Below are 24,375 nucleotides of genomic sequence, written 5' to 3'. Positions count from 1 at the left end.
CTCCTACCCTCACCTATGGTCATGAGCTATGGGTAGTGACCGAAAGAACGAGATCTCGAATACAAGCGGCTGAAATGAGTTTCCTCCGCAGGGTGTCTGGGCTTTCCCTTAAAGATAGGGTGAGAAGCTCAGTCATCCGGGAGGGGCTCAGAGTAGAGCCGCTGCTCCTCCGCATCGAGAGGAGTCAGATGAGGTGGCTCGGGCATCTGATCAGGATGCCTCCTGGACGCCTCCCTGGTGAGGTGTTCCGGCACGTCCAACCGGGAGGAGGCCCCCGGGGAAGACCCAGGACACGCTGGAGGGACTATGTCTCCCGGCTGGCCTGGGACGCTTTGGGATTCTCCCGAAGAGCTGGAAGAAGTGGCCGGGGAGAGGGAAGTCTGGGCCTCTCTGCTTAAGCTGCTGCCCCCGCGACCCGACCTCGGATAAGCGGAAGAGGATGGATGGATGGATGGATGGATGTATTAATCCCCGAGAGGAAACTGTATTTAGACTTCAGATCTCTGGGTCTGTCACTATACAGCGCCCCTGGAGCAATTTTCAGGTCAAGGGTCTTGCTCAAATTCAATGCCGCATGGATCTGGGATGGTTTGGGTGGTAGGCCACCTTACAACATGTAATCTTGGTTGTCTTTTATTCTAAATCTTTGATTCCAGTGACTTGGTAGTGAATCATGGCCAGCTTCAATAATCTGTTTGAATTGCTGTCACAAGATGCATTCAGTTTCTACTGCTCTTAATTCCTAAATTGAAAAAAGCGGTGTTGGAATAATGAGTAGCTGGATAAATGCAATGTCTGCTATTTTGGGTACCAACTGAAATGAATCTTTCTAATATTGGTCCTTTCTAATTTTTTTTAATAGTTTATCAAAATGTCCCTAATAAGTTTATTTCCACTACTTCATAACACGCACTGTATATTACACAGGAGGCGTGCCCAACTGTTGGATCGCCAGAATCTCTTCTGCTTTTTTTAGTTTCCCTAATCCAGTATTGGTCTAAATCACTTCCTATCCAGATGAACTGCTGCAGGTCGTAGAGAGGGTTGACGGATGTTTCTGTTCGTTACTTCCTCAAACATTTACAGTAAACTGGCATTGAGCAACAGTGACCTTGAATCACCGAACGGTATTCCCCTGGCCAGTTAACACAAGTACCGTACACGAGAACAGCACAGATGGCGCTCTTACCGTGAGAATGCTGCACACGTTTTGCGTAAAACGTCACATAGTTGAACAGATGTGGCGTTTTTCAAAGCGATCTGTGCTGCTTGAACAGAATAGAGTGTAAAATGTTTGGGTCGTGTGCTTTAAACACTTCCATCCGCATTCTCTACTAGAAGTTTCGTAGGCCTTAAAGACCAACAGATGATGCAACTGGGCGGAGCAATAACTTTCTTGTATGGCGCGAACTCGGCGCGAAGTTTCCCGAATGACGTCGCGCTGGAAGTTTAGGGTGCCGTCACGTGAAAGAACGCCTCCTGAAATTGAGATTGTGTTTACAGTCCCCGGTTGCGCAGCTGTAATCGAAAGAACTGAACCGGAACAGCCTAAAGAGTGCACGGCCAGGCGAGAGAAATGGGCACGAGAGGACCCCCAGCGCCTGTCAGAAATGAGGTGGGCGAACTTTCATTTATACTTGATTTGCTTTTTTGAATGTTATTGATTTTTTTCATGCCAACTGGGAACGACTTTTAATGGCGACATTTTATTCTGAGCCTTTGCACGGCATGTTTTAACATGACAGACAGTGCAATTTAATTACAGCATTGTTTTAGGTAAATCAACAAAACATAAGTAAAAGTGATATTTTTGTATTGCCAGCCATTCGTATTCGACACGACTAAAGTGACACTTCATATTTAACGTGACACAGAAAAATGCAAAACTATATAAATGAACCCTGTGTACAAACTGCTGTGATAACTAATGAACTCTCATTCAGGTTTTAATTTGTGCACTCATTTGTTTGATTTTGCCTTAAAACATGTGGCAGGGGAATTCCCGGAATTCGGCGATTCCGATTGCTTGCGCATGCGGGATAGTTGGGCAAAATGGGGGAGGGGGAGTTGGGTCAAAACAATTCAGGCAATCAACCTTTTATGTTTTGTACTTAATTGGCACTTGTAGTGAACTGAATTGTGTGATAAATTACTTAATAAATAAAGCAAACCTAAAAATCCCTCCCTACTTTTTAGAAAATAATTCACTCAGCACAACTGCTTTAAGTTTTAACGAGCTGATCGCCTCCTACTGTCTCTATAATCAGTTTTAAGGTTGTCCTCATTCATTGCAAATGGAAATTAATAAACTGCCTGCTTGTTCAAATACCACCGTATTTGTTTGTTCAGTGAAATATGTTTCAGAAACAATAGTAAAAACATAAAATGTAGGCAGGCACTGTGGCACAGACGTTAAACCTTGAGGTTGTGGGTCCAAATCCCAGTGTCAACAGTGTGTGTGACCACTATGTTGTCACTTCACCTACTTGTGCTCCAATTGAAAATAAAAAATGCAACCAATTGTATCGCTAACAGTTAGGCTGCCTTAAATTAAAGCATCAACAAAATAAGAAATAATAAAATGTTATATACTTATTGACTGGTGTGTGCCATGGGGAGCTGATACATTTTACAGCAGCTCCAGGCCAGTTTATTTTCTAGTGTTGCATTGTTTGCTTTTTGTTACTCTACAGTAATGATGGATATTTATCATCTGTGGGAAATTTTTATCCTCTTTGGCATTTGGGACACTTTACTCCACTCTCTGAAATTTCCAAAGTTTCTAACACACTTGGAGTTACCCAACATTTATAACTCAGCAGATAACTGATGTATTGTACTATTTAAAATTTGAAACAGTGAAATTCTCGCTTAGAAGATCTGTTGAAAAGTTTAGTTTTTTTTTTTTTAAATATGGCATAATTCATAAAAGTTTAGAACAAGCAGTTATATGGGTGGGGGGCAATTTTCCCTTCTTTTTTCTATTTTTGCCCATGCTGTTGGCTTTCATCTCATTTTGTCAGGTCAGGGTTGATTTTTGTTTTGTTAGGTTTTGTCTCTTTTAGTTCCAGGTTTCTTTTTTTTTTTAACTTGATGATTTTTTTTCTTCTTTTATTGTAATTTGACTATTAACACTAGAATCCCTGAAGCCTATGAAAAAAGTCCTAATGCCGGGCCACCTTAAATTCCTTCGCACCTCGTCATCAGAGTCTTTGTTTTTGCAAATGTGTGAATCAGCACTGGCAGCAAGCAGCAAGGCAAGAAATGTTGAACACATAACTAAAAGAGAAACTTTTTTTCATGTTTTAGTAATAATGACAAAATGCTGGTGTGAAGACTGAAGTCCAAATATCAAATACGCACTTTGGCAAAAGAAAGTTGGTATGTCTTCTTGGCTGGTGTAGAGGTAAGAATTGCTGCCTTGTAATCAAGTGGTTGTGTGTTCGAGCCTAGGCTCTCCCTGTTTTGAGTAGTAAGCTGCTATTATTATTACTTTTATATAATAAAAACATACATTTGATTTGAATCTGTCACACTTCGTGTACATTTTTGCTACATGTAAAAGATATCGCTGAAGGGATACTGTATAAGCAGACACACAAACGTTGGTGAATCATGTCTTTTTGGTTTCTTGTTGTCACTTGAATTTTTGCTATTTGGTTCTGTCCTTATATATAATTTGATACTATCCGTATGTATGGTGTTCGCGTCAATACCCAGTATGTATGGTGTTCATGTCAATACCTCGACTCAATACAAGTTAGAACCATGAAATGAGACTCTGCCTCTGTAGTTAGAACATAACGTGGCAAACGCGGACGCAGTATTGCATGATTGGCTAAGAATGTTCGAATGCTTCAGTGACGCCGCTGGACGGCCCAGTATAGTAAGTCGGTGTTGGTTTGAGCAGATAACAGTGTTCGGTTGATTTTTGGAACGTTGGTTTGGTGGGGCTTACTTTCCAGGACTAACATTGCCGACTGACTTAAACCCTTTGACAGCTCCGGAACCGTAAGTAATTTAGAACCTATTGCCATTTGCTTGGTAGTCAAAATCTATCTTTGGGCAGTTTGGTTTTGGCATCTGTCCTTCTGACATCTATTGGCAAAATGAGTAATGATGGCTGGGTATTAACAACGGTCATTGTTTAAATTTCAGCCGATCTCAGATCTAAAATGACTATGCCAACATAATTATTACTCCGACTCTGATTACTGACTGAGTCTTAAAATAAGTTTTTTTGAAAATTTGTTTGCCCGAAAAAATCAAATGAGGTGTGCCGAAGAGCTGAGTTCATGTCTCACAGCCCCGTTTAATCAGGAAGCTCTTCATTACATCGGCCGAAAAGGTCTATTTTAAGCACAAATCAGTGCCATGATGATAAAATCATTTCAAGGACTTAAAAAAACAATTCTTTGCAGAGAAAGTATGGATTTCACAAACGTAGAATTTATAGCCCGATTCGATTGGGCTTCCAGTCTCTAGTTCTTAAATAAAAACACACTTGTTTCATTATACCTTTGCAAAAGTGTTTATTTTATGTTCCAGTAACTACATCAGATCTGTCTCTGCCTCTCTCGCGCATGCACACACACATACATGCATGAAAACATCACTATTTGAAAATGCTAAGCTATTTGAACATGAGTTGTCATTTGAACAATACTTATTTATTTATTTAGATAGATACATACATAGATACTTTATTAATCCCAAGGGGAAATTCACATAATCTAGCAGCAGTATACTGATACAAAAACAATAATATTAAATTAAAGAGTAATAAAAATGCATGTAAAAACAGACAATAACTTTGAATAATGTTAGCGTTTACCCCCCCAGATGGAATTTAAGAGTCACATAGTGTGGGGGAGGAATGATCTCCTCAGTCTGTCAGTGGAACAGGACAGTGACAGCAGTCTGTCACTGAAGCTGCATCTCTGCCTGGAGATGACACTGTTCAGTGGTTGGAGATGACACTGTTCAGTGGATTCTCCATGATTGACAGGAGCTTGCTTAGCACCCGTCGCTGTGCCACAGATGTCAAACTGTCCAGCTTCATTCCTAATTTCAATCTTGCCCAATCTCCGTATTATGGTGCATTGTACTGAGAATGCAGACAGACTTCTTCTTTTTGGGTGCATACAGTGTCAGAATGACACTGCCAGATCTAAACATTAGCGTGAAGAATTGCTCGCATACTGAAGTGACTTTGGCAACAGGTGGAATTTTCCCATCCCACTTTATTTATGTTGCTAAACAGATTTATTTTGCGGTGCAGCATTCTATTAGCCAGCAAAAGTGACGTGGAGAAGTTGCCTGTTGTTACGGTTTTGCCTTTGTCCAGGAACAGCTTCATAAGCTTTATGACCACAGTCTTGGAAGGTCTTTTTCCAATGGGACCACTAGGATTATTTCCTAAATGAGGAGTGGCATTGCAAATGTGCTTTGTCTCCAAATCTGCCGCAATTCAAAACTTTATGCCAAATTTGTCAGGCTTGTTTGAGATGTATTACAAGAAAAGGCATCAGATCATAGTTGGAAACAGGTGATCATCAACAGTAATATGTTGTCCTGGGTTGTAACTCAAAACACAGTTCTCAACAAAATGTTGCCAGATGTCTGAGATTGCAGCAAATCTGTCGTTTTTCAAATGTTCTGCATGGGTGTCTTTGTTGTCAAAGCGGAAATGCCGCATCATAGTCTGATAGTGTCATGGGGCATCGTATGTTTGATTGCTGGTACAACAAATAGTTCTGACCAGCCATCAACCACAGCACCAACTGTGGTCATTGCTGCTATTGTGAAAAGAATGGAGATAAACGCCATCAACTCAGAGAGGGAGAGGCATGTTCGTTGTACCACGTGAATGTGACTGAGAGAATAAAAATAAATAAAAAAAAAAAAACTACTTTTGCCAGTAGCAAAAATTTACACTGGGGATGACAGACTCAAATCAAATGTATGTTTTTATTATATAATAGTAATAATAATAGCAAGTTCACTACTCAAAATAGGGAGAACCAGGCTCGAACCAACAACTTCTTCATAATTAGGCAGCAGTTCTGATCTCTTTAGCCAAGCAGGTATGTCACCTTTCTGTCAGTTGATATTTGGGCTTGGGTTTTAATCATTGACAGCTACATGTAAATTTTAATGATTTATTTTTCTTTGGTTATATTCTTGAGTAAAATCACATTTATTTTGTTGTACCTTTTGTGAAATTGTTTATTTGATATTTGGACTTCAGTCTTCACACATTATACACTTCATGTCATTATTTTTGTCATTATTACTATAACATAAAAATGTTTCTGTTTTAGCTATGTATTTAGCATTTCTTGCCTCGCATTTCCTATCATCTTACATTTACCAAGATCGTTGTAGACACAGAACACACATGAAATGTATGTATTCCAGATAACAATATATTACTTACCCTATACAATTCCAGACACCTTACACTCAGATAAACAGACTTGAGCTGGGAGAACTTCAGCTGTGTTTGTGGGGGATGGGATAGCAGGCTGCTTGTGCTGATTCACACATTTGCAAAATAAAGACACTGAGGAAGAGGTGAGAATAAGGTGGTCCGGCATTACGACTTTTTCAGGCTTCAGGGATTCTAGTGTTGTGTAATTTGTTGTATACACTCACCTAAAGGATTATTAGGAACACCTGTTCAATTTCTCATTAATGCAATTATCTAATCAACCAATCACATGGCAGTTGCTTCAGTGCATTTAGGGGTGTGGTCCTGGTCAATACAATCTCCTGAACTCCAAACTGAATGTCAGAATGGGAAAGAAAGGTGATTTAAGCAATTTTGAGCGTGGCATGGTTGTTGGTGCCAGACGGGCCGGTCTGAGTATTTCACAATCTGCTCAGTTACTGGGATTTTCACGCACAACCATTTCTAGGGTTTACAAAGAATGGTGTGAAAAGGGAAAAACATCCAGTATGCGGCAGTCCTGTGGGCGAAAATGCCTTGTTGATGCTAGAGGTCAGAGGAGAATGGGCCGACTGATTCAAGCTGATAAAAGAGCAACTTCGACTGAAATTACCACTCGTTACAACCGAGGTATGCAGCAAAGCATTTGTGAAGCCACAACACGCACAACCTTGAGGCGGATGGGCTACAACAGCAGAAGACCCCACCGGTTACCACTCATCTCCACTACAAATAGGAAAAAGAGGCTACAATTTGCACAAGCTCACCAAAATTGGACAGTTGAAGACTGGAAAAATGTTACCTGGTCTGATGAGTGTCGATTTCTGTTGAGACATTCAAATGGTAGAGTCAGAATTTGGTGTAAGCAGAATGAGAACATGGATCCATCATGCCTTGTTACCACTGTGCAGGCTGGTTGGTGGTGGTGTAATGGTGTGGGGTATGTTTTCTTGGCACACTTTAGGCCCCTTAGTGCCAATTGGGCATCGTTTAAATGCCACGGGCTACCTGAGCATTGTTTCTGACCATGGCCATCCCTTCATGACCACCATGTACCCATCCTCTGATGGCTACTTCCAGCAGGATAATGCACCATTTCACAAAGCTCGAATCATTTTAAATTGGTTTCTTGAACATGACAATGAGTTCACTGTACTAAAATGGCCCCCACAGTCACCAGATGTCAACCCAATAGAGCATCTTTGGGATGTGGTGGAACGGTAGCTTCGTGCCCTAGATGTGCATCCCACAAATCTCCAACTGCAAGATGCTATCCTATCAATATGGGCCAACATTTCTGAAGAATGCTTTCAGCACCTTGTTGAATCAATGCCACGTAGAATTAAGGCAGTTCTGAAGGCGAAAGGGGGTCAAACACCGTATTAGTATGGTGTTCCTAATAATCCTTTAGGTGAGTGTAAGTTCGACTTGATGGTATGCAATGTTTTTTTTTCCACTCCAAGTTCATGAAACACTGGCAACTTTACTGTATGGCACTCAAATTGCATGGTGGAATGACCGGTCTTAGAAAACCCTTCAAGCACACAAACAACCCTTGTCAACCACTTGTTCTCAGTACATACACATTAAACCAGTAAACAATAAGTTATGACATAAATACTGTATATCCATAAGCACACAGAAGAAATCATTTTTTAATTGGCTTGAAGATATTATGTCAGCATGTCGATTTCTTTTTGTTCCAAAGAATTCTCATGCATTCTGTTTCTGAGCTTTGTTTTTGAGTGTCATCCGCAAGAAAGGCAACTCGTCTGACCAGTTCCTCAAAATCAGATGTGTGTCCCGAACCACCCCCACTCCAGTCTTCTGGTTTCTGCAGGCTTCACCCTGTTCTCTGTTCATTTTGAGATTAAATTGATTTAGTTTTAAAGAGGGTGAGATAAATGGGCATAATGAGTAAGAGTGAGTAAAAAGAAGATAAGAGTATAAGATAAAGCCTTACAATTTGAATGAATGACAAAAGATTGAAAGGGTGCAGCCTGACAAGTAGATTAGTAATTGAACAACATGAAGCTTCAAGGAAAATAAGGTAGGGTTAATCCCCTCAAACTAATGAATGGGTAGAAATTTCAAAGACTGATATTTTTTAATGTGGATGGACACATCTGACATTGACAGGCTTGTTTGTCTGGTTTGCATGTAGGTTTGTGGCTGGTTTAACTCATTATTTGTCTGTTCACTTCATATTGCAGGTGTGTCCAACTTTGTAGAAAGCAACAAGAAAGTTATTGCATTAAAAGATGAAGATCCATAAAGGGCCAAAAACAGAGCAACATCTAAATTCTTCTATGCTGACTTTCTGTTGGAGAAAGAAGATCTTGAGAAAAAGTTTGTTTGTGCTAAACAAGAAGCGGTGGCAGGCTGTGAAAGGAGCTCCTTGACAGTTACAATGATGACAGCAGAAATAGGTAAATACCAGCAAAGGCTGCAGGAGATGTGGCCTGAAATAGTACAAGATTGGAGCCAGGAGATCAAAATGATTTTGGCAATCCTGAAGAGGGAGGGTGTTATTACAGGTGAGGACCAGAGCCAAATCGACAGGTCAGACCTGGGCACCACAGGAAAGATGAGAGAATTACTGTTTGTGCTTAATGGCAGAGGTGAGGACAACTGCAAGGACTTTTTGAGCCTACTAGAACACTTAGGTAATGCACAGACCATGGGAGGTTACATTTTGGGACAAAATTGGCCACATTTAGAAAATTCTGTATGGACTTGGAGTAGTGATGGTTACGCCAACAGAGAGGGCCACTTGGTTAATTTCCATCAAGATCAACGTGAGAATATGAGTCTAACTTTGCAACACCAGTTGTCTTCAGGACAGGCATCTACTTTCAGTATTATGCTTCACTCTGAGGAACTCCTGCTGGACTGCATAGAGAAGCATAAACATGTTTTATCAAATCAGTATAGGAAAACTGCTGATTACTTTACTCGTAACCCCAATGGAGAAGATCTGGAAAAAAGGTGCACCAACGTGACAATCAAACTTATAGAAGGCTACACAGAGCAGAGTCAACATGAGGTGACTGAAGTGGGAAACAGCTTTAAAATCCTGGATTCAGAAAGCTCACAGAACTTGTGTGAACTAGAAAAGATGTGTCAGGATCTGTTGCACTACAACAGGGATGTCAGCCTACTATGTGGGGTCGCAGGAAGTGGCAAGACGACTGTTACAATGAAGCTTGTTTGGGACTGGGTTAAAAAGCCCAGATCTTGGACTTCCAAAATAATCTTTGTTTTTACCTTCCGAGAACTCAATCTGATCTCTGACCGTAAAAGTCTGAAAGATCTGCTCTCCTCTCATTATAGCCATCTGAAGCCAGTCCTGGGGCAGCTACTGTCTGCAGATCCTTCTAGGATGCTTGTTATCTTAGATGGTCTCGATGAATTCAAGTACCCCTTAGATTTTGCAAACACTCCAAAGTGTACAGATCCAGATCTGCCTCAAAGCATTGAGTCTTTGGTGGTCAATCTCATCAAGGGCAATCTTCTTTTAGGCCTGCCAATTCTTGTCACTGCCAGGCCTCATGCTGTTAGCAGAATCCCTCAGGAGTACATCAGGAGTTTCTATAAGATCTTGGGATTCTCACCCTCACAGCAGAAAGAGTACTTTCACAAGAGCTGCCAGAGTCCAGAGATAGCAGACGAGCTATATGAATTTATCTCAAGTCAAAGACCTCTGTCCCTCATGTGTCATATACCAGCATTCTGTTGGATCACAGTGACTGCCTTGCAAGAAGAGATCTCATCAAGGAAAGCTTGTGAGGCCATTGCTACTGTTACTGAAGTTTACTGTCGTTTTCTCAAAGCTATCATAGTGTTTCATGGAGATGGCAGAGAAGGCTCACATGTTCAAAGCCTGCTGAAAGCTACCGATTCCTTGAAGACTGTGAAAAAACACCTCAAGGACCTTGGTTTCTTGGCTTTCAAGGGGTTGGTGGAGCAAAAATTTATCTTTGACCAACAGGACCTTGCCCACTTCCAAGTGGATCAAAGCAGCCTTCCTCAAATGTTTCTTGTGGAGATCCTTAAGGAAGACAAAGACTCTTTGACTTGTGAGAAGAACTATCACTTTGTTCATACCAGCTTGCAGGAATTCTTTGCTGCACTTTATTATGTTATGGAGTCTCGAATGGGTGGTGATCCATTCTCCTGCATCAAGGGCAATCAGCTTTCAAAATTTTATAGAACTGTCTGTCGTGTGTTCAGCGTCCTGGGTACATTCAGGAAACAGATAAAGCTGATGCTTCGCTGTCATCACAACAGCCAGTCTGGGAACCTTGATCTCTTCTGCAGGTTTGTTAATCCTATATCAAAATATAAAATTCATTTAGAGAGTCTTTTTAGTTAAATCCAAGTGTTACCAGTGCAGAGCCTAACAGCATTGGACACAGGGCAGGATATAGCACTGGGTGGGGCACTGGCACGTTGCAAAAGAGCTTGGACCCAAGTATGGTATATTTGTATAAGGATGAGTGCGGATTTCATACCGTCTTAATAATAGGGAAGCACAAATCTTCTTGGACCCAACTTTTATTTTTTTGTGGTGCATAGATGAATGTCTGCAAAAAATCTTAAAAAATAAATTTATATATAAAATTATTTTACTATCATTATTTATCATCAATATGTCTTTTTTTCTTTTTGTTTATTTTTTAAGCTAGTTTTTAAAATAATCATTCCAGGCATTGTGGTGCATATGTGTAGAAGCTTATAAGACACATGCACAAAATGATATATGCTAGGCAGCCATCTGTACTAAACTACTCTGATGGGATTTTTAAAATCTGATGCTCCATCCTGTAACTGTTTTTTTTCCATTACATAATTGGAAGCAGGTAGAATATGTCTGAGGAGCATGAGAAACCACCCTTCCTTGGTGTGGCAGGACATAACAACTTACAGGTTCCACATTCACTCATACATGGCTATCTCAAGATCGCCAAATACAGTCATAAGTATTTGAGAGAAGATAGACAAAAACACACACATGCACTTTGTCCAATCATACAATTTGTATGTACTATGATATTCTTTTTAAGTTGGCGTAGATAAACATTTCTGATAGATAAATAATAATCCGAGTAATTTCTGGACACAGGGATAACATTCAGTGTCCACAAGGGCAGTAGACTGGCCAAGATCCAAACATTTCTATTTGAGAAGACCATTTTACTGCCATTTCGTTCAGTTAACAAATCTTTTTTTGAAATGTTTAAGGCATCCGAGAAATTGTAAATTACCTGCTATTGATATTTTTCACAAATAGATCTATCCTCAGTTTTTTCTAGTGGCAGACTGGTATGATGTGGTTTAATTTCAAGTCTGAGGCAAAAGCGAAGTGGTGCATGTTGTGATAAAATTGCAGGACACATGTACAGTGGTTGGGGTGCCAAGCTAGCAATTCTCCTTTTTAATTGGCAGTTTTGAAACAAAAATGTCCCAACAACAAAATACAAATTTCCCCATGCCTTGAGTGCCATCTCTTTCGTTTTTCCGGTGTCAAAAGATGACCTTATTGCTTAATTTATGCACCTTTATGCTATAGCATGTTAGAAACCCACCAGAAGCCATGGGACCAAAATTGGCTCTGAATGTAAAAAAAACTACATCAGCAATTTTGGTGAAGCTGTTAATGGTGCCCCCATTCTGTCCCTCATTATGTCATGGAATTGAGGATATTTGCAGTGTTACCGTTTTGATAAATTATTCCTGTACCTACAGTATATAACATTTTGCTTGTAATCTGATACTTTATATGGATTATGAACAGATTTCTTACATTCATGTACCATATGCATTTTATCTGAACTATAGGTATTTAGGTATACGAGTATAGGTATTTGTTTTAACGAATTGCACAATTCTTGGTAAATTATGCGAAACTAGCAATTTACTAGAAGGTAAATTAGGTAAAGGAGTATAAATTTGACTTGGCATTTTGGAACCGAGTCCATGTTTATTTAAGAAGCATGTTAACACAAATATATCAGTATAACAGTATAATAATATATAGGTTAATTTCTTGATGGTAGTTCAATTTTACCAACAGAATACCAGTTTTAAAAATGTAAATAATACTACAATGTTTCATTAATTTATGCCTCGTGTTCCATTATTGGAACAACAGTCATGTTGGAGTTATTTGTATCCTACTGCTCAAGGCCATCGCCGTGCTCCGACTTTTCACGCATGTCTGCTTCCTGGGGGTACACCTTATCACGTCGTGCACAGAGTTAGTCAGTATGCTGCAGATATTGGTGTGCTGGGATCTCCTCAAGAAGTGATGTGAATTGTCTCACATTTTTGAAGAACCAATGCGAAGACTGGTAGATATAACTTTGGAATGGAATGGAATAATTTTTTTTCTCTTCAAATTCTTGTTCCTTATATTTTTCTACACAACATATGTGAATTTCATGCACAAACTCAGAAATTTCAACCTTAGAAATAAATGCGTTAAAGCTCTTTACGATTATAAATATACAAATCAGTAAAATTTCAAACATTTGTTTTTCTTATCTTCATCTTTGCAAACATAAAAACAGCATCTTTTAAATCCATTGTTAACACTAGTTTACTCTCCACTGATAAGGTGGCTGAGATTTATATGAAGCCTAAAGATATATTATAAACGTTATAAAGGATACACATGACTGCTATGTTGCATGATCAGGTTTTTCTGTAATTTTCAAAACTTATTCAAGTTAATACTAATATAGAATAATTATAATTACTATTATAGTAATTTGAAACAAGCCTAATATACATAGTATTAAATATGCCATTGAAGAAATGTTAAAATTATAAAGAGTGTTCTGATCAGTTCAACAGTTAGGCAGACATCCAGTCTTGGAGTGTTCTTGTTATTTATGTGATGGGTTTAAATATTGTGAGGATTCATAACAGATACATTCCCAAAGATTTTATAAGGATTGTTTATGTCAGTGCACTTTGCTTGCAATGAAAGAAACAGAAAGAAATTGTATTTATATATCTAAAATTTACATTATTGTGGAAATTACAACATAAAGCATGATAAAGAGCAAACTAGCTAAAAGGGAAACCACATAAAAAGAAAAGTAAAACAATAACATGAACCTTAAGGAAACAAGGACATTCAGCATAAAGAATGCCTCTGTGAAGCATAGGGTATGGAAGACCACGCATAAAGGGCTTGCGTAAGAGCCTCAGTTTAGACACAGGCAAGAATTTGTAGCTAAAGTAAAGTACATCCATTTCAATATGCATTACACCATATAAAAACTGTGTAAACGTGCTGGTGATGGATCAGGCAGAGCAGACCCATTCAGAGTTGGTTAGAAATGGATTGCAATCACATTTAAGAAGAGTGGAAATGCAAATACAGTTTCTACCCACATGTAGAGCAGTGGCAGCAATCATGTGAGCTGCAGAAGGGTGGCCAGCCCCTATACCTGTGCGGTTTTAAAGAATGCATGGCGTAGAGGCAACAGCATTTTTAACCTACCTTCTCTGTTTCAAGACTATCACATATTTGACATTGGACTAAAACACTAAAATTGTTTATACAGGAGAAAGTGGGGTGAAATTACACCTTTTATTGGCTAACTAAATAGATTACAAATGCAAGCTTTCGAGGCAGCTAAGACCCCTTCATCAGGCAAGGTGTAACCTATCAAGAAGAAGATATCGCTGTCCAAGTGGACTAGTTCCTTCCACCGGGTTTTCAGTTCCATGTGAATCCGGTACAATTGTGGTGTCTTGTATATCCATAGCAGTAGAGTGTTGTACCGTGTTAGCCATAGATTGATACAGGAGAAGTTAGGGTGTCATTTCACCCTACTTTCTCCTGTATCAATCTATGGCTAACACGGTACAATACTCTACTGCTATAAACTTGTTTATGGCAGTTTGGCGTGACACATTCTTTTCACTTTTTCATTATGAGCTGCCAATTTTTATTCTAACTACAAATGTGCGGTACTATGCAAATGAACATGACTACACCCTGAAACACATTCTAATACCACATATAAATACTGTATAAAGTATATATGGATACAATCCATACATGAAATGCACGTTTGAGAAAACCAATCAGTCATTGCGTGTCATATGTAACATGTTTTGATTATTGATGATTCAGGCATTAAAAAAGATATACCTTGTGGTTTGCATTCAAAGTACACTTTGTGCAGATGATGTTTCAGTTTTAGAGTTGTTATTTAAATCAAAAGTCACTGATTGTATTTTGATTTATTAATAATTTAAATCCATCCTTGTCCATTTACCATTGTGAACAGTTCTGAAAGGCATATGCTAACTGGTCTGCACATACCTATGAAATTATTTTAACAGATTATTGTGTGTCATTAGTTTGGCATATTTACAAATTGACATACAACAGCTGAAACATTTTGCAAATTGAGGAGACCCTTTATAAGGATTGAGAAAACCGATGATATCTAGCTCTAATTATATTTTATTCAGACCTTTTGCAAAGTAAAGTACTGTACACCACTAACATTACAGTTTCCAGTATACGAAATTCTTTCAGCATAAATGTGTTTGCTCAGTACTATCTTAATATTATTGACCCCTTACTTGTTCTCTTATCTCTTACTTCCCTTAGTTTTGATAAGTGCAATTGCATTTTGTAATTTGGTTATTCCTTTAACCAGACATTAACATTCCTTACAAACATTTCCTTAAAACTCCATAATATAATTAGTAAATTGTTTAATTACTCTTTTTATATTCCTCCAGGTTTCTCACAGGGTTGCTTGCTCCTAGGACATATAGAATTCTGGAAGGCATATTTTCCACATCGCAAAAGTCAAGTGAAAAGGATCTGCAACATCTTATTAGGTTTCTTCACAAGCAGCTGTGCCCCACTTACATCTTACCTGAGAGACAAATCAACATCTGTTACTGTCTGTATGAAGCCCAGGACCCTGGCATACGAGAGAAAGTGAGCCAGTTTGTGATGTATGCCACTGAGAGCAGAAACCCCCAGACTTACAGTTGTAAAGACTGGACAGAGCTGGCATTCGTTCTACAGCTAACCAATAGCCTTGAGGAGCTCAACTTGGAGAACAAGGGATTGGATCCAGAAGCGGTTAAGAGGTTATGCCCAATTCTGCCATTTTTCAAGACTCTCAGGTGGGTTGCTTTTTCTTTGTGAACATCCTTCTACAGCATGTGAACAAAGGGGTGATGGAGCATATTGTAACGGTACAGATGTCTGACAAGTTGCACTTCTGTTCATGAGCTGGTTTCTACCTTGAAGGTTAAATGTCGGTTTTGTGGTCGGTTTTTTGGTTAGCTTTGAAGGCTTTCTTGGGAAATAAGACTTATTTAAATGCATATGAACTTCGCAGGTCAGATTATAGTATAGAATCTGGCTGCATGTTGTAGAAGTGAAATGAATCCTGACATTCATATAACTGGTTTAGAGTCTTAAGAAAGCAAGCAGAGAGTTTGTACCATGTTAGCCATTATGGATATAGTGAGATGTCAAGCAAAAGGACACCTTTTATTGGCTAACTAAAAAGATTACAATATGCAAGCTTTCGAGGCAACTGAGGCTTGCCTAAAGAAGGTGATTGGTTTTTTTGTTTTTTAATGTCCGGGGCTATGGGATGTATGCATTTGAGTAGAGACTCCCACCTTTTAAATATTTTATCATGATGATGAAGAGTGGTATCTCTCCTGTAGTTTTAGGTTCCTGATTTTACTAAAAGTTTTTGCTTTGAGGATGTAGACAGACTTTATTTGTCCCTGGGGGAAATTTGGCCAAAAAAAGGAAAACAAATGAGAGCAAATATTGTGAAGAAGGACACAGAGGAAGTGTTTTTTTTTTTTTTTAAAACAAAAACGCTCATGTTCTATTTTTGCTTGGTCAAAAACTTACGTTCCTTTTTAATTTTTTCATTTCTCTTTTCTCGCTTGCTGTTCGTGTTTATTGCCAGATAGTAGCACAGTTTTTATTGCTGTTGCGTCTTCCCTCCAGTGTTCTGGGTTCTGTTGTAGGGCTAGTTCCTGACAATTATATCTAATCAGATTTTTTTCATGAAACAGCAATGTACAATTGTAAGAGCGCTTGGCTCAGGATCACTGTAAAAGAGAACTGGGTATGCAACAAAATATAGTTAATTAAAATAAATTTGTTTATATTGTTTATTGTGACCGGTGTGGCGAAGGGCTGGGGCTGTTACCCGGCTGAGATGCCTCTACACTGGAAGGACCAGGAGAGGGAGTGAATACAGAACATCACCTGGTTTGCAGTGGCTTCTCCAACTCCCACAGGACTCCATGGGAGTTGGAATTTGGTGCAGCCTTTGATAAGGAAAGAGAGGAAGAGTGGCACACTAGGAAGATCCAGCAGAGATTGTCTACAACACAGACAACCCCACAGAGGCCAGTGATGATCAATCCACTACGCAGTAAGAAATAGATGTCCTTGAGGCCTGGAAGGAGGCCATAAGACGACTTAAATAAGAATAAGTGACTTGCTGCTATGACAGTGTCAGCTGCATGAATTTTTATTTCACAAAAATATTAATACAATAGCCAACAGAAATTCTCATTTCCTGAGAACCTATAAAGAGCTAATTTAAGAAAAACACATTCATCATATCTTATAGCCAACATTTAAAGTTCATACTCAACAGGTGGAAGTGCAGGCACCAAGCCTAGCAAGGCACCAGAACTACTTTCTCAGCCACTAGGATACAGTAAATGGGTCTTACTAGGATGATGTTGTCCCTTTGAAGGGTTTAAAACACTTGATGGAGTTTTCAGTTGAAATACTTGCAAGAGAGAGACAGAGGGTTTGAGGTGACGGTTTACTGGTAAAAAGAAGAAAGGCCATGGCCACAGAGAGTTGGGTGGTGGTGGTGTCTGGAGGAATCTGGGTGTTAAAAAAAAAAAAAATGCACCTGGGAGATGGGAGGCCACTACACCTGATGAACACGAGTTTAGAACTGTAAAGAAAAGCCTAGGGTGTCATCCTGGTTTTGTTTTATGTTTTTTGTTGTACTTCATGTTGTTTGTGTGTAAAGGAGAGAAACACACTTTTGGCATATCTGGTGCCCTTTGCATTATTCCAAATTTGTGGAGATACCAGGAAGACACCTCTTTTGTAATATGTATGTGTATGAGTATACAGGCTGCTCACGCTTTATGGAGCTAATGCATTCCATCAGATCCTTTGTAAAGAGAATTTTTGTTATGCAAGTACCAAATTACTATTAATTAAAACGGAAGGTATATTGAGACTTCCCTGTGCCCTAAATAACTCCATTTATGTTCAAATAACAACAAAATACATGAAACATTGTAGGAATTATTTTAGAAATAATAGATCACACTTCTGTAAATACTGCTTAATGCAGCTTTTTATCTATGCTTTTTCACTTAAAGTTTCACAATCAAGGAAATTACTTTTTGATCTTTCTTTGACTTTTTATTAACTTTTATTGGAGCCATAATGCTCTGAATAGTGCGAGAAGACATTAGCAACACAAGCGACAAGGTGAGTGAACTGAACTGTAGCACATGAATGAACAAGTACATAACATCACAGCCAGTGGACCAAGTTCTGCCCCATTCAGTAGCCTATAGTGGCTGAATGCAGTATCACCTTTAAGAATAATTGAGATTGACATTGTGTGTTACCAGCATCTAGACCCCAACCTGAACATCCAGCTGTGCCTCACTCTGCAGGCTGCAACAAAGTGAACTTGGAATATCTGTGAAGAAGAATAGATATTAGTGCTTAGCAAAGCAAATCTGAAATCATTCCAGAACAGGTCACAAGACAATAAAGGTTATTGGAAGGCTTTTTGTAAATATGAATTTTTGAAAAAGTGGTTGTTCATAAAGTGAAGGAAACCTGTTATTGCTATTTTCATGTTTGGGTGTACTGTATAATGGTTGATGTGCCTCACATTCTAGGTATGTCTGAAACTATGGTAGTTAATGTATCTGACCGCTCTCTTAACTGCCTGGGCATATTCTCTTAGCAGAGTGGTTAGTGGCTTTTTATTCTGTTCTTTGGTGTGTGTGCTTAGCACTTCTTCCTTACAGATTTTTAAACCCTACCTGGCTACATTATACACAGAATTTGCATTTTTTTTTTGTATATGTGTCAATAGATTTCATCTCATTGCAACCTAAAATCAGGGGAAAAAATAAGGTTAATAAAATTATGACTGAATGGATGTTCATGTTTATAAGTTAGGGTGTTTTTTGTAATTTATGTATTAATAACTGGAAATTATAGGGGATCTTAAATAAAGAAAGAGATGATTTTTTGAAGTCCTTTGAGGACCCAAAGGTGTTAAGATAGGCTCCCAATTAGCTTATGCTTATTTTTACTAAGCAGCTACTTTCACAATGTGAAAGGGCCTGGGTCCTGACTGTGAAGCCATTTCAGATTTTCTCAGTTCTGTTTGTGGTGAGCTACTATGAAAAATGAAATTTCTTTTCCTTCTTCAAATCCCACCTACAAATGCTAAAGTCATGTGTTTGTGATTCATTTTACAAGGCACTATGTAGCATAATATTAGAGCGTGCATCAAGCAGTGGATTGTTACAGATTTAATGTTGTGGTACCACACACTGTAGCTCAACATTAATGTTTCATCTATGCTCATTTCAATCCTATCTCTACCTTGCAGGCTTGCTCAAAATCCATTTGGAGCCGAAGGAGCCACTGTTCTGTCCCAGGTATTGATGAACCCTGACTGCAAGATTGAAAACTTGTGGTGAGTTTAAATTCTTGATGCCGAAGAGTGCTTGCTTCTGTATTTGAGATTTTAACTTCATACTTGTGATATACTTAATGGTACTTAGTACAGTACATGTGCACATCATGAAGATTTTGGAACACTCACATGGTACAGGGATTTTTGTAGTAGTTTGTCAGAAAGCAGTAAAGTTTTTAATTGAAGGAGTTTGTTCTTACAGACTAATTCCGTTGGAACACCATGGAGATGCTGATTTTCATTTTTTGGATTTTTGAAAGAATAAAGAATTGTGAACAGTATTTTAGGAGCTCTTGTATTCTGTTGTGGATTTACAGAAACATGATGATTGCATCTTATGTCTTAATCCGAGGCTGAAGGATACATCACAGGCTACAGGGTACAATATAGTAAACCTTTAATGAGTCTCTGCATTGACAAATCCTTTTTGGTGACCTTGAAATTAGTCCTTGCATTGAGCTAAACTCTGTGTGGGAAGGCAGGACTTGTTTTACAACAAACAGAGGTTATCTATTGCACTGCATTTTTTTGAAATAGAAATATTTTTTGATGAAAAAGATTAGGAAACAATATTTGCCAGAAATATTTTTTACAGTCTCATATGTGTTTTATAAGGAAAAGGTAATGAAATCTCTAGCAATAACCCATCCGTTTTCATTGTTAGGCATTTTAATGAGTTTTTATACAGTGACTGCTTTGGCTTTTGCCATTGATCATTTACTTACGTGTTACTATATGACATTAAGTTTTTTGAAAACAAAAATGAGAAACTGTGCATGACAATGGCAGTACTTAATGTACAATATACTGTGATCTATGCATAATGAAATTTTATAGTGGCACCAGAAATCATCTTGTTGCTGGAAAACTAAAAGTGCATTTTACCTGTGAGATGCAGTGAAACCACTCCATTCCCTCATTCACCAAAGTTTTTGACAGTGCTGGGCAATATTTTTCCTTTCTCTAACCCCACTCATTTCAGCAAGGGGAAATCTCGCTTTTTAACTCACAGAAATCAATTGCTGTATGTGGGTCACCAGTGAACTTAAAAAGGTAAAAATGGGTTTCAAAGCTACAAAGATTGAGAAACACTATTGGATTCAATCCTGCTTGTGTTTAAAAAAAGTAAATAAATAAACAAGCAAAAACTTAATGTATTGTCTTTTCAGGGACACATTAGCTGATTATAATGAGAATATTATGTGTACTGCCTCAGGTCACATAATACTGATCAGCAGAGCACCACAAGGCTAATTATTTATGTAAAGTAGCGATGTGCAAACCTGAAATTGCCAAAATGAGCCTTAAAGGAAACATAAGAAAACACAGGAAACACTATGAAATAATAAAAACTAAAGAATTAACACAGTTTAAAAGGCGTTTCTTGATGGAAGAAGAAAGTGCGAAGTATTTGCACAGATACATAGGAATTGCAGCTTCAAACAATGGAATTAGCCAGTCCCATGAAGCCGCTTCATGGCACGACCAAAGTGTGCCCCAAGATTGGAACTCTATGAGAGCAATGATCTGTGTTTTATTTACTTATTGCTACTTTGTGGCTATTTGTTGTGTTTCATTTGTGGTATTTGTTCCATCTATGTCACTTGTTATTTTGGGCACAGAGGCTCAGTGGTTAACATTGCTGCCTCACAGCTCAGAGTACGCATTTGGCCACAGTAATCTTTTCCATAGCCCCCAGGGATACTTAAAAGACCATTTCACCATTTTAATCCACTCAAAACTACTTCAGTTCCTCCTTTCCCATTGGTTTTAATGCATTTCACCAAGTTCGGCAAAGTTCACAAACATTTCTGTGATTTTACTGAACTCTTGGTGATGGAAACTCCGCAGTGTTAGCTCATCGCTAGTCCTTTAATAGGTTAAGGTACTGTATTAGAAAACTGTTTGGGGGATCACCTGTTTCAGCTTCTTTACCTTTTCCATCATCCATTATGTGCATTTTCTTCTGCTCATAATGCTCAACTCAAGCCTTAGAGGCTCCAACCTTGAGAAACCAGATAACACTGAATAAGCTTTAGGTTCTGTTAAGTCTCCATGTATTACAGCAGCTGATGTATGCTTTTTCATTTAGGATTGTGGAAACTAGACTGGGATCAGAAGGTCTGCAGGAATTGTGTGTGGGCTTGAAGCAAAACAGAAGTGTCAAGGACTTAAGGTGAGAGGAACTATAGTTTCTGTGCAGTCAAGAAAAGAATAAGCATGTTATAAACTAGACACTAGACTTGAAGGATAGTAAACTCTAATTCAGTGCTGGCTGATTGTGTCTGATTTTTCTGTATATATTCTTGTTTGTGTGTATTACAACCAGTTTATTACCAACAGCTACTGTACATAAATCTATTTGTTGATATTTTTAATATAGACAGGGATTGGTATTTTAGCTATTAATTTAGCAGTCTTTCTACAGTAGAGTCATCTCCTGGAATCCTTCTGTCTGTTTAAAAGACATTTATGTGAATATAACCGTCTATTAATATATGGGACATCTACAGAGTCTTTCTGTCATTGTCTAATAGTGTTTTTAAATTAAATTTACTGGAATCTGTCTGTCTATGATTAAAGCATTTACTCACTGTTTGGATATGTAAAAGAAGTTTACATGAATATACCTGTCTGATACAGACCTTTTCTGTCAAAATCAAATACATTACAAATTGTCTGTACGAAAGACATTCAGAGTAGTGTGTTTGTGTATGTTGTTTACAGGAATCTCTCTGTTTAGAATCTGACCATCTACAGGCCTTGAATCTAATAAATAATAATAAGCGGGTATCCCACACACATTGAATAATTCCTACAACTTCTAATTTTTAATGTGTAAATTTCCCACACATATTTGGTAAGCAGTCTTTCTTGCTTGTTGCAACAATATTTTAATGTCTTTTTTTGAATTACCGTTTTACAATAGTGACTAATTTTGTTGTATTGGAATTCATTTTGTTTACATTTTATTAAGGTTAAATGCATAGGATGTCATCTTCCTCTTGATTAGAACATACCCAATGTTTAAACTGCTCATTAGAAGAAACTCAAATAAACTTTCTTAAATTAAAGGCAAATAACAGGCTGAAGTATGCTGTTCTGCTCAAATCAATACAAAAATTCATGAATTTGACTTAATTGTTTAGTGAATATATACCCATTTTCACTGTCTTTTTTTTATTTACAGACTCATCAATGCCACTTCATGTCTGTGTCTTTACAGTTAAAAACACTTGTCATCATGATTCCTTTAAAATATTTTTTGTGAGCTAACTGCTTTTAATCCTGAATCTGAAAATTGAAATCTGAGCTACACACAAAAAAATAAGAAATAACACTAAAGGATAACTTTCAAGAAAATCGGTGGTAGATATCCACATGGCTAAGGCTGCCACCACTCTAATTCTAAAAGGAAGGATAGTTCAACAAAAAATAAAAATGTTGTGGGAAACCTTTCCTTGTGATACCACAATTTCTTTCATGGTCTTTTAGATGTGTCATATGATTTTGGCAACAGTTCATACTAATCTCAAATGATATATGTTCACTGGCAAAGTAATAATTACTAATAGTCATAGTCTATCTCAAACCCATTTATATCTATATATAAAATATATATATATATATATATATATATATATATATATATATATATATATATATATATATATATATATATATATATATATATATATATATAATATAAAAATAAATAAATAAATATAGACCTCAATATGTGCGGCTTGGGAACTGCAGGTCTGACATTGTGTTCAGCAATACAGGGGCGCCGCAGAGGACTGTACTTTCTCCAGTCCTGTTCAATCTATATACATCAGACTTCAAATATGACTCGGAGTCCAGTTCAGAAGGGCAGAAAGCAAGAGCCTGTCATGGCAGTACAAGACACAGTGTAGAAAAAGGGCCTGGATTGGGTGCCAATCCATCACGTGGTCCACTCACAGGCACACCTGCTCTCACTCTGGGACTATTTAACTAAACCAACAAGGCTTTGAGAATGTTGGAGGAAAATGTCCATGCTAATCATTGTGTACTAAAGTGTGACCTAAGCTACTAATATGTTTTAATTTTTTTTTTAAAAATCAGCATCTCTTTTGCAGCCTTATGTTGACTGCTCAATTGTCTTAAAGCTGTATAAAAAGGATATTCTAACAGGAAAAACAGTGTAGTATGGCTACAAAAAATTTAAAATACCTATTTTTCTCAGAATTTTTTATATTACATTACATTACATTCTAGATTGTTTTTTCTTTGCATCACTCTACTGATCTAATTTTTCATCTTTATGACTAGCTTTTTGGCTAAATATAATGGAGGAATGAGAAATTAGAATTATTCATTTAAAGTTAAAACAGAAGAAATAACTAATTATTTTATAGACTGGCTAATAATTTTATAAACTACTATGAACATCAGAAAGAATAAGTTGTGATGTAAAAAATTGTGTGAAATTATTATGAAAGTGCTTTTTAAGCTGAAATCCCCGCTTGTGTTAAGTGGAAATGGGGATCCTTCTTTCCCGCCAATCTGTCAATGAGAGAGATATCTATGGTCTTTTTGTGTATCCGTTGCAAATATATTGGTAAGAATTATCTGTCTTTCTGGAATAAAGACATCCACAAGATATAACTTTTTTTTCTTTTGTGTCTGGTCTGTGTATATAAACACATATATCTATCTCTTTATTGTTTATTAGTCTTTAATGGTCCCCCTTTTTTTTTTTTAAAAAAAATAAAGAATGGCGATTAACAACATCGGTGATGAAGGGGCGGCTGCTCTCGCAGAGGTACTGAAGACAAACGATACTCTATTAGATGTCAGGTACGTCAAATCCATCAACTCGCAGTATAAATGAGTAGAGTTGAGATGAGTCAAGGTAAAATAAATTACATGACTTCTGCAACATGCAGGAATATTTCTGCATACTCTAATGCATAATTATCAGATTGAAAAATTAAACAGTGAGTGGCTGATGCAAGCGTTTGGATGCTGTTGTAGTTGAATCATTAATTTTTTGAGGCCTTAAAACTTGATTGGCTGTTTAGGCTGAAAGTAAGACAGGTGAAGACAGTTCCAGGGTTGAATAAATACTCTGATCATTCTAAGCTCTCGGGATGTTTTGCCTAA

At 37.8% G+C, this 24,375-nt stretch overlaps 1 protein-coding gene across 1 annotated transcript in view; it reads left to right on the top strand.

The window, feature by feature from the left end:
* The first annotated feature begins 1,165 nt into the window (after positions 1-1,165).
* LOC120531588 (NLR family CARD domain-containing protein 3-like) overlaps positions 1,166-24,375 on the top strand; it is a 32,787-nt gene continuing 9,577 nt past the window's right edge. Inside the window, exons 1-6 of the mRNA XM_039757127.1 lie at positions 1,166-1,615; positions 8,665-10,771; positions 15,224-15,619; positions 19,141-19,227; positions 21,320-21,403; positions 23,986-24,069. Of these exons, the coding sequence (XP_039613061.1) occupies positions 8,862-10,771; positions 15,224-15,619; positions 19,141-19,227; positions 21,320-21,403; positions 23,986-24,069 (2,561 nt within the window). The 5' untranslated portion in view covers positions 1,166-1,615; positions 8,665-8,861. The remainder of the gene's footprint in view (positions 1,616-8,664; positions 10,772-15,223; positions 15,620-19,140; positions 19,228-21,319; positions 21,404-23,985; positions 24,070-24,375) is intronic.

This window comes from Polypterus senegalus, chromosome 6 (assembly GCF_016835505.1).
Source record: "Polypterus senegalus isolate Bchr_013 chromosome 6, ASM1683550v1, whole genome shotgun sequence".
Lineage (NCBI taxonomy): Eukaryota > Metazoa > Chordata > Cladistia > Polypteriformes > Polypteridae > Polypterus > Polypterus senegalus.
This window is presented reverse-complemented; position numbering and strand designations above follow the sequence as displayed.